This window comes from Rhinoderma darwinii, chromosome 3, assembly GCF_050947455.1.
Source record: "Rhinoderma darwinii isolate aRhiDar2 chromosome 3, aRhiDar2.hap1, whole genome shotgun sequence".
Classification (NCBI taxonomy): domain Eukaryota; kingdom Metazoa; phylum Chordata; class Amphibia; order Anura; family Rhinodermatidae; genus Rhinoderma; species Rhinoderma darwinii.
Genome location: NC_134689.1, coordinates 357,894,258 through 357,905,377, shown reverse-complemented (window position 1 = coordinate 357,905,377; position 11,120 = coordinate 357,894,258). Strand labels below are relative to the sequence as shown.

Below are 11,120 nucleotides of genomic sequence, written 5' to 3'. Positions count from 1 at the left end.
GGGAGGGACAGAATCCTTGAACTGAGAGACCTTGGTTTATCACTTTGGCAGATAGCTATGCACCTAGGCCGAGGTGTCACCACTGTTCAACGTTGCATGTCCTGGAGGTTGGGAGAACAACAACTAACGGGAATGACCATAAGAGGTGCCCGGAGCCAAACCTCTGCACTGATGGATTGTCTGATTGGAAGAATGGCGCGTAGTGATCCATTCTGTACTGTAAGTGAAATTGGACTTTATATGCCAAGCCTAGGCAACCAGTGTCGACACATATCATCAGAAGGCCTTTGTATGACATTGCGCTACGAGCCAGGCGTCCAGCTACAGGTGTTCCATTGACCGCACACCACCGCTCTAAAAGGCTATCATGGTGCACAGCAAGACGGGAATGGAGGTCTATCCTATTCAGTGATGAGTCAAGCTTTTGTCTCTGAAGCATGATAGCCGGAGATTGGTTTGGAGACCACGTGGGCAACGCCATGAAAAGGCCTTCACAAGGGAACGTCACACTGGTCCTACTTCCAAGATTATGGCGTGAGGTGTCATAATGTATGTTAGCCGAACCCCTCTATTCATTTTAGGTACACTAAAAGCGCGACGTTACATTTATTTGGTCGTGGAACCCGTGGTACAGCCATTTCTCCAAAGTGTCACAGAAGCCATTTCTCAACAGGACAACGCCAAGCCGCATGTTGCTCGTGCAACTGTGAGGAGCCTGCGTGGCCTAAACTTTCTACCATGACCTGCAGCGCCTCCAGACTTGTATCCCATCGAGCAGGTCTAGAACGTCATTGGTTGGAAATTGCGAACGGAGCTGCCAGCAGCCAATCTTCGAGATTTGCGTGCTGAAGTGAATTCAGCGTGGCATAATATTCCTCAGACAACCATTAATAACCTCATTGATAGCATGCCAATCCATGTAAGTGCGTGTATTTCTGCGTGTGCCGCTCATACTCGATACAGAATAAATCAAGATATTTGGAATATTTTGTTTCCATTTTTTTATTATTTGCATATTATTAACATGTCTATCGATCCTGTGATTTCCACAATCCCAAAACTTTTCCTTCTTGGTGTTGCAATTTCAATGTTGAGGTGTGTATTTAGTAATTTTCTTACAATTGCTGTAGAGACCATTTAAAACCAACTTGCTGTCACTGGAATACCTCTTTAAATTGTATAAAAAGTGAAGTTGACTGCACTTTCCCATACAACTGTATACAAAAAATAATGCTCTGTATAAGTTTTTTTAAAATGGGAATCAATGGAAAACAAATGTGAACCCAGACTAAACAGCACACATTCGCATCCTAATTTGAAGCGCAAGAATGTCAGGCAAAGCACAGAGTCCTATTTCTAAAGTTATGTGCACCACACCCTAGAACTAGGGCTTTAGAGAATGCTTCATATTAGGAAAGGCTAGGGATTAGGTTTAGGGATTAGGTTTAGAATAACCTCTATGTATCTCACCTTAAGGTATACTGGTGGGTTCCTGAATACGCCTACTCCAGGGGGTGTCCCAGTGAGAAATACATCTCCTGGATTTAATGTGACAAATCTGAAAAATAAATATAGCATAGTCAGAAGATATAGGGTGAGATTTATAAAAACTGGTGCAAAGAAAAAATGGAACAGATGCCCGCAGCAAACCAATGAGTTTGCAGCTTTCATTTAAAAAATGGGCTTTGAGAGGTGGAAGATGATTGGTTGCTTTCGGCAACTGCTCTACTTTTCCTTTGCATTAGTTTTGATAAATGTCCCCTATAGTGTTTGTACATTAAACGGGTATTTCAGCCTAAAGAATGTATTACCTATCAACTGGATATGTGATAAATCCTAGATCGGTGGGGCCAGCCTGCTGGGACCCCCAACAATCGCCAGAACGTGGTACCCTGTTCCCTCCAGCTGCAAGACGGCGGCTAGGAGTTTGAATGGAGCGGTGCTGATCTATTCAAAGTCTACAGCACTGACGGATACAGATGTCAGTCTGAATTAGGTTGCATTTATATGAGTCGTTTCTGGCAAGTGGCTATCCCGCTACGGCGGTATGGCCCAGTGGGTCCACATACCCACAGATCGTGACAGCACATTTACGCAAAAAAGGATATCAATCACTGATTAGGCCCGCCCACTGGACTCCTAAGCCCAGAATGAGTAAGGAATTTAAGTGAAGAAATTATAAGTTAAACTGAATCTTTTCCCACATATATATCAATCTGCTCAGCTACTCCTGCTCTAGAATATGCTGCTCACAGATCTGACAGCATGTTCAACATGACAGGTTCCCCTTAAATCTTCCCACATCATCAGTATACAACATGTCCTTGCAGTATAATACAATTATTTCAATTAATATTTAGTCATAGCTATTCCCACTGAAAACACAAAAGTAAGGAGAATCCCTGCATGCCATCATACATCATGAGCTGGAACATGAAAAATGCCACGTCTGCTTTTGTGTCCGTTATGTTTCTGTACAGACACAGGGCAGAGGTGAAGAGGCATTAACTTCCATGTAGATATTTTGACCTTCACATTGTAGTGTTTGGAGCAGAGATTTTTCTACATTTTGCTAATGGCTTATGAGTAAATCCTCACTTGGAGACCCAGGCAATGAGAGCTTCCGTCTTGAAAACCATCTGGTTTGTGTTACTATCCTGGACGAGTTTCCCATTCACACGACAACGGATTCCAAGGCTATGGGGGTCTGGGAAAGAAGGAGAATGTAGTTAATCATATAGTACGATTTATGAAGGAAGAAGGCAGAACTGCTGCACTGTTATGTCAAGTGCCAGGACTTCCGGGGAGACACAGGGAAACTTCAAAGACAGTTACCGGACCCTCAGGCCTTGAGCTAAGCATAACACAGTGCTCAGTTTTGCCCAGGGCCTGAGTTCGGGCCGAGAAAACCGGTTCGTGTGTCAGACAGTTTTCCCGGCCCGACCGCGGTACAGGTGAATTGGACTCCTGGCATCATAGAAATTTATGATGCTCGGAGTCTCTCCCTCCTCACACAACTGCGGTTTCGTAATGAACAAAATGATACAGCTATCTCTATAAGTATTAATTAATTTTTTTCCTGAGTTGCGATTTTTGCAGCGTAATTGCTGCGATTCGGCTGCAAATGTCACAACACTTTGCTTTCTGTTGCGGGATTTGCATCCCCATTAAATTCAATGCGGAAAAGCACCGAAAATGCAGCATAAATGGACATGCCGCGGATTTAAATTCCACACCCCAGGTCAATTTATTAACGTTTATGCTGCGGTTTTCTTTACGCAGCGTGGGCATGAGATTTACTAATTCTCATTCACTTTGCTGCAAATTCTGATGCGTTTAAGCTACGTGGGAACGCGGCCTAAAGCTGCGTTCACACGTCGTAGTTTTTGCCTCAGGATGTATTCACATGCAGTTTTGTTTTTGTGCAAACTATTTTAAGTATACTGAATATGGTCTGCAGGTGAGATAGCAGAATATTAAAGCACAGAGATGGGAACACACCTTGGGCTGACTTTCCACAGGGTGTTTTTGCTGCGTTTTGGTTCTTCTTACCGGCGGTTTTTTTATTTACATGGAAACACAGCCAAACAATGGCTAATGTTGGTCTGTTATTTTTTAAGTGTTATTTTCTTTGGCCATTTTTACAGGCTATCAGGCAATCGGTACTTTAACCCCTTATGACCAGCCTATTTTAGGCCTTAGTGACCAAGCTATTTTTTAAGTTTTTCCATTGTCTAATTGAAAGAGCTATACATTTTTTCTTTTTGTATCGACATAGCTCTATAAGATCATGTTTTTTGCGGAACATGTTGTATTTTTTTAACAGCACCATTTTGGGGTACATAGAATTTATTGATTAACTTTTATAAAAAAAAATTGGGGGGGGGGGGGGAATAGAAAAAATTAGCAATTTCGCCACACTGTTTTTGCGTCCTAAATTTACGCCATTTACTGTGTGGTATAAATAACACAACTTTATTCAGCGGGTTGTTACGATTGCAACGATACCAAATTTAGATCGTTTTCTTATCTTTCGCTACTTTTGCACAGTAAAAACACTTTTTTAAATTATTTTTTTTGGTGTCTCCATATTTGAAGAGCCATAACTCTTTTTTTTTTTTCGCCGATGCAGTTGTATGAGGGCTTATTTTGCGGGACGACTTGTAGTTTTTAGTGGTACCATTTTGGAGTAGATGCGACTTTTTGATCACTTTTTTAACGCAGGATTCACAGAAAACAGCAATTTATGCATGGTTTTTTATTTTTTATTTTTTTATCAAATCTTTGTTTTACTGAAAATATACGACAAGATAAACAGAAAGAAAAGCATCCGTACACAGATCACGGGCATATAAATCTTACGGCACGCAGGCCGAAGTTCTGTTCAATAATGACCATGCAGGATGAGAAACAGTAAACATTAAAGTAGAACAATAAACTGGGTACCCATGTCAGAACGTGAGAAAAAATGAGAGAAGATAGAGATACAGAGAGAGAAAACCGATGTCATGCAAGGTTTAAGGGGTAAGGGGAAGCTGGTTTGGGAGGGGATGAGAGGCACGAAAAGTCAGCCACGGAGTCCACACCTTCAAATTGTCCTCATGCTTTCTGAGTTCCCAGCTCAAGAGCTCCTCCATCCTGCCAATAGAGTCCATCTTGTCTAACCACTCACGGAAAGTCGGGGTGCGGACGATTTCCAGTGGAGTGGGATCAGTAATTTAGCCACTGTAATCATTTGAGTTATCAGATCATTACGCTTTGGGCGGAAATTTTGAGATGGAGCCCATAGGAGAACTAGAGGAGCCCCGAGGGGGAGCGTTTGTTTTGTAACTTTCTGAATTGTGTCAGACACTTTGTCCCAGAAGGGCTTGATCGAGGGGCAGCCCCACCAGATATGCGATATGCTACCCACGCCAGCATTACATCTCCAACACTGGTTGGATGGAATCAGACTGATTTTGTACAAAAAATCTGGAGTTCTGTACCACCTGGTTGTGGTTTTAAAGGAGTTCTCCTGAATTTTAACGCATCTAGAGAAGCCAAATACGTGCTTTAGAATAAAAGACGTATCTTCCCTACTGAAGGTAACTTCCAGTTCCTTCTCCCAGGCCAGAAGAAAACTAGGTTTGGCAGGAGAGCCATCTAAAACCAGGCCAGAGTATATTTTAGAGACAAGGCCCTTAGGAAGAGCAGGTAGTAGCAAATATGTCTCCAACCAGGAGGGTTCTGAGATATCCGGAAACATCTTCAGGAAGAGGTTGCTTGTTTCTTTGAAACCTAAGGAGCGTAAGAAAGGGATGGGCAGGTGTGTATCTGCAGGCAAAAGGGATTGCAAGGTGGGGACTTGCCCATCTCCAAAAGTATCAACTACAGTATTGTATTGTAAAGAAGACCAGAAGGTATCCGGGTCAGCTGTGCAATTAGTGAGTACTGGGAGAAGGTGTAGGGGTGTAAGCGCTAGTGTTTTTTTCCTCGAAGTGCAGTCGCAGAAGAATTTCTGAGATACTAAAACAGTGCCTTTAATTGTAGGGCTTATGGAGTTTGTAAGTTCCGTTTTTAAAAAAGGGCACCATAGTCGAGCTTGTAAACCTGGAGGAAGCAGAGCTCTTTCCGCAACTAGGGTTGGAGACATGTCTCTGGTCCTGTTCAAGGAAACCCACCTACCAAGGTGTATGGCTTTATAATAGGTTAGAATGTCCGGAAGGCCCATACCCCCGGAGCTGGGTTTGAGAATCAGGTGTCTATGTGCTAGTCGCGGCTTTTTAGAGTTCCAGAGAAATTTGGAGAATAGAGATTTGATGGAGTTAAAGAAAGTATTAGGTAGGTAAATGGGCATGGTTTGAAGCACGTATAGGATTTGAGGGAGAATGTAAGTCTTCAGGTAGTTTTTCCTGCCCACCCAGGATAGGAAGGGGATCCGCAGGGAATGTAACTGGGTTTTAATCTTGTTTAGTAAGGGGACGAAATTGGCAGCATAGAGTTGGGAGGATTTTTTAGTAAGCTGGACGCCCAGATATTTGATGCTATGTTGCGGCCATTGGAACGGGGCCAGTTGTTGTACGTCGCATATATCCGCCAGCGGCGCTGAAATATTAAGGACTTCTGACTTGGAGTAATTAATTTTGAAGTTTGACACATAGCCGAAGGAGTTAAAAGCTTGCAGTATAAAGGGGAAGGCTTGCTTAGGGTTAGTGACCAGCAGCAGGAGGTCATCTGCAAAAGCAGCTGTCTTGTGGATGTGGTTTCCCAGTTGTATGCCTGAGATATCAGTAGTCTGTATGAGTTTCTGAATGAGTGTTTCTAAGGTGAGGATGAATAAGGCTGGGGAGAGGGGGCAGCCCTGCCTTGTTCCGTTATTTATGCTAAAGGAGGGTGAGATTGTGCCGTTCAAACGTAGATTAGCCTTGGGTGTAGTGTATAGAGAGAAAACTGCAGATATAAACTTGTCAGGAAAACCGAATTTATGTAGAGTGGCAAGCATAAAGGACCACCTGACCCTATCAAAAGCCTTCTCGGCATCGGTCCCTAGTAAGACTAAAGGGATCCCCTTCTGTGTGGCATGGTGAATTATGTTAAGAAGTCTGGTGGTGTTATGCTTGCCTTCCCTCTCGGGCACAAACCCTACTTGTTCGGGGTTGATCAGTCGGGTGAGGAGAGGATTGAGTCTGTTGGCCAGAAGTTTTGCCCACCATTTGAGATCCGTGTTAAGGAGGGAGATGGGCCGATAGCTTCCACATTCTGCACTATCTTTACCCTCTTTGTGCAACAGGGTAATGTGTGCTTCCAGAGCCTGCGGAGGTAGAGTAGAGCCCTCCAAAAGACTATTGCATACATTAAGAAATTTGGGTAACAATACTCGTTTAAACTTTTTATAGTAGCTAATGGGGAAGCCATCAGGTCCAGGACTTTTACCATTGGGTATGGATGAGAGAACTTTGGACAGTTCGTCTAATGTAAAGGGCTGAGTGAGAGCGTCTCTATCTACGTCCGTGAGGGAGGGGAGATTTATATGTTGGAGAAATTGTTCAGTGAGAGTGTGCGAGTCCGAAGGTTCGGGCAAGTTGTATAGGGATGTATAGTATTGCAAGAACTCCCTTGTTATATCTCCAATATCAGAAGATAGAGAACCTGAGGGGGTCTTGATCTCCTTGATAAAGGATTGTTCTGTATGTTTTTTGAGAAGTTTGGTTATGACTTTGGAGCCTCTATCCCCGTGCGCATAAAATTTGAAAGAGCTACGCTGATAAATTTTAGCTGACTTAATATTAAGTAAATCCTTCAACTTCTTCCGTAAGTCACTCAACTTCCCCTGTATCTCAAGCGCTTGTGAGCGTTTACCCACTCTCTCAAGAGCAGAAATCTGTGAGAGTATGGAGTTGAGCTCCTTCTCTCTTTGTTTTTTTAAATAAGCACCAAGAGCAATGAGCTCTCCTCTGATGAAGGCTTTGTGCGTTTCCCACACAATTGGCGTTGAGATATCAGGAGCTTCGTTTCTCTGAAAGAAGTCGACAAGATGGGCAGACAGGGAGGTTACATTGCGGGGATCATCCAAAAGGGTTTCATTCAAGGACCAAGTCCACGCCCTGGGGGGCAGGTTTTCCATGTTGAGGTTAAGAGAGATGGGGGCGTGGTCAGATAGGGTTATCGAGCCTATGCGAGGGACAGTCGCCACAGGTAGGTGTCTACTAGAAATAAAGAGATAATCGATCCTATGGTGAGTCCCATGGGTATGAGAATAAAAGGAATAATCTTTAGTAGTAGGGAAATGAAGTCGCCAGACATCTATCAGATTCAGGTGTTGGAGGCAGCTTCTAATTCTTTTGAGGGAGGAGTGCGCAATGGGTGGCCTGGCGGAGGACGTATCTAGCAGGGGATCTAGTGAAACATTAAAATCTCCCCCCACCACCAAAAGTCCTTCTGCAAATTCCTTAAATAACTTTAATGTTTTAATTAACCATTGAGGCTGTCCCTGATTAGGAGCATATAAATTAGCAAAGGAGATGGGCGAGCCAGCAAGAGTTCCCTTAATGAAAAGGAATCTGCCTTCTGGGTCAGATTTAGACACTAAGTGGATGTAGGGTACATTCTTCTTAAAAGCTATGCTAACCCCTTTGGAGGAGGAGGAAGGATGAGTGCTATGGAACCATGTTGTGTAATGGTAGTGTGAGAGAGTGGGTAGCTTTTGGGGTTTAAAGTGGGTTTCCTGTAAAAGAATGACATCAGCCCTCTCCTTTTTCAGGAGCGCTAAAATTTGACTCCTTTTCCAGGGGTCATTCAGGCCTTTGGTGTTGAGGGAGGTTACACAGATATCTGAACTAGTCATAGATAAACATAGGTGGTGGAGACAGGGGGGTAGACCCACCAGGTGACCAAGTGACATAGCAGTGAGAAAGAGACAGTTGGAGGACAGCGAATAGAGGCATCACATTCTTATATGGAAGTTTCAGTATCTCAGCGGGTACAAAAAACATCTCGAAAATTTGAGAGAGACATGGTTAAAACTGGTATCACAAAACAAAATGATGTAACAAAACAAAACAAAAGCCTGGAGATAGGCAAAGTATGTACCATAATAACAGTACATTTCAGATCGACAAACCAAAATAGGAGGTTTGAGATAGTGCTATGCAATGATAACATTCAAGATAACATTAAAGTTAAGTATGTAGTGGTCTAACATTATAAAGCAATCTGGAGAGGGCGTGAACCCGCAGGTTGCATATAACGAGGTTACAAAAAAGTGGCGGTGCGTAACTGGGTATATAAGGAAACAAGAGCTTTAATATGAAAAAGGATATGTGGAGCCGCTGGTGCTCCCGAAGATCCAGGGATTCAAGTAGTGTCCACGGAGACTCTGCCAGGCGCCGATTTCCCAGATCTTTTACGATTCCTGGTCATCTTATGCGGATTGGCGGTTTCCCAGGGCGTGTGAGGGGGCAATGGCGGCAGATCGGACAGGTACTGAACCGCAGCCCAGTCCGGAACGTCCAGGTCAGGAATTCTCAAGGCCACCAGTGCGGCCTCCTGGTCCGCATGCTTACAAACCATGAATCTTTTACCTTCGATCATGAAGGAGATGCCGAAGGGGAAAAGCCATCTGTATGCAATATTGTTGCGCCGGAGGGACTCCGTGAAGGGTTTCAGAATCTGGCGTTTGGATAACGTGGCTCTTGACAGATCTTGGTAGACAGAAACCCTCGAACCCTCCCACAAGAGGGAATCACAAAGTCTCGAATGCTTCAAGATGTCATCTCGGACCTTTGAGCTAAAAAGGCGTCAAATAACGTCGCGTGGAGGCTCTTGGGGCTTAGGTTTGGCTCTCAAAGCCCTGTGAACCCTTTCCATGCTGATTTCGTCTCGGTAGTTATCGCCAAGTATTTGGACGAAAATTTGTTTGATCGAGGTATACAAGGATTCGTCCGGAATTGATTCAGATACGCCCTTCAAGCGCAAGTTATTACGGCGCCCTCTGTTATCTTGGTCTTCCAGCCAGTCCATGACCGAGTTCAGGTGGGTCTGACAGGCGATAAAAGAGGACGTGGAAGCTTCAGCGTGATGGATTAGGTAGGCTTGTGTAGACTCCAGCTGCTCAACTCTGTTGCCAATCTGACGGACTTCTTGTTTGATGTCACCTAGCTCTTTGACGACCGGTTCTAGTGCCTTGTTCAGGACCCTGCTAATAAAGGATCTGGATACGGGCAAGTCCCTGGTAGGCAAGGTATCCTCCATGTCGCTGTCAGCATCTGCTACGGGCGCAGCCTGGGCCTTAACAGACATGTCTTTCTCGTGTCTAGTGGTAGTGGAGAGGTGATCCCTGACGTTTGGGGGCTGAGGCTTTTTAACGAAGTTATCCAGACTGGTGGCTTTAGACTGTACAGTAGCGTCTCTTGCTTTTTGTTGCCCAATCTTGACCATCATACAAGCAGCTAGGTCTGCGGGTAAGTAGAATCAGGTAGTTAGACCATGTGTAAGGTTATGAAGGTTTCATTGCTGACGGTAAAGCTTTTGGATGTCGATCCGAGAAGAGTGGCCAAATTAATGCAACATAGATACGGAAGTTTGTCCCCCACTCAAGAGGTGCAAATCTGTGGGCAAGAGGTCTTCCTCAGAAATTAGAGCCAGGCTCGTCCATATAGTAGTATAGTGACAATAGCAATATGGTTCAAGATGGCAATGTGCTGGGGAACTGCAAGGATATTCCAGTGTAATATAGGTGGAGTAGGATGCAGGTGCGTGAGATGCCCCTTGTGCTTGCCGTTCTGGCCCAGGGATGATAGTTAAGGGCCTGATCTGTGTGGGTACGTTGGCAGCAGCAGCTATCCCCCCCAGCCAGGTGCAGGGTGTAAGGTGTAAGTAGGCCGGAAGGATGGTGTTTGGAGTGATTCTGGCCCCCTCTCCCTCTCACCTCCAGGTCAGTTCAGTTCAGCCACCGGTGCTCAGGCTTCCCCCTTCAGCGAGGTGACCGGTATCTGGGGGCTGGGGCTTCTCCTCCCGCTGTAGGCCGCAAGTCCCGAGGCGGGACACGGCTAGGACAAGGGCTGTAGAGCAGCCTTCTCTGCTTGCCCCACACCAGGACGAGGGTGGAGGGATGACAGGCGGACCAAGGGGAGCTCCGGGGAGTGCGTCGGGCGAGAGTCTCAGATGTGCGGCCGCCGCGCCTCTAGTACTCGAGGCCGAGGCTTCACTCGTGCCGCTAGGCCGCAAGATGTCCGGCGGCCTAGCGAGGCCGGTAAGGTCTCAAATTGAGCGTGGCCGTGCGGGGGGAGAGATGTTCCTACCGGAGAGTAGCTGGCAGCGAGCAGTGGAGCGGGATCCCCGGTCTGCACTCGGCGGAATCAGGAGCTCTGCTGGGATGTGTCCGCTCTGGTCCACGGCAAGCCACGCCCCTTTATTTTATTTTTTTACGGCGTTCACCGTGCGGATTAAATAATGTAGTAACTTTATAGTTTGTGTGATTACGGATGCGGCGATACCAAATATGTGTAACTTTATTTATTTATTTTGTTTTTTTAATAATTTATTTTGTAAGGGGAAAAAAGTGTTTTTTTACTAGTCCCACTAGGGGCCTTTACTATGTGATCCTCCGATCGCTTTTATAATACACTGCGATACTTCTGTAT

General features: G+C 45.0%; 1 protein-coding gene across 2 annotated transcripts in view; it reads right to left on the bottom strand.

The window, feature by feature from the left end:
• The window catches only part of LOC142749937 (oxaloacetate tautomerase fahd2, mitochondrial-like), a 31,685-nt gene that overhangs the window by 3,440 nt on the left and 17,125 nt on the right, over positions 1-11,120 (bottom strand). For both annotated transcript variants that reach the window (XM_075858554.1, XM_075858555.1), the window contains exons 6-7: positions 2,599-2,707; positions 1,471-1,558 (exon numbers count right to left, since the gene is read on the bottom strand). In XM_075858554.1, coding sequence (XP_075714669.1) covers positions 1,471-1,558; positions 2,599-2,707 — 197 coding nt within the window. The remainder of the gene's footprint in view (positions 1-1,470; positions 1,559-2,598; positions 2,708-11,120) is intronic.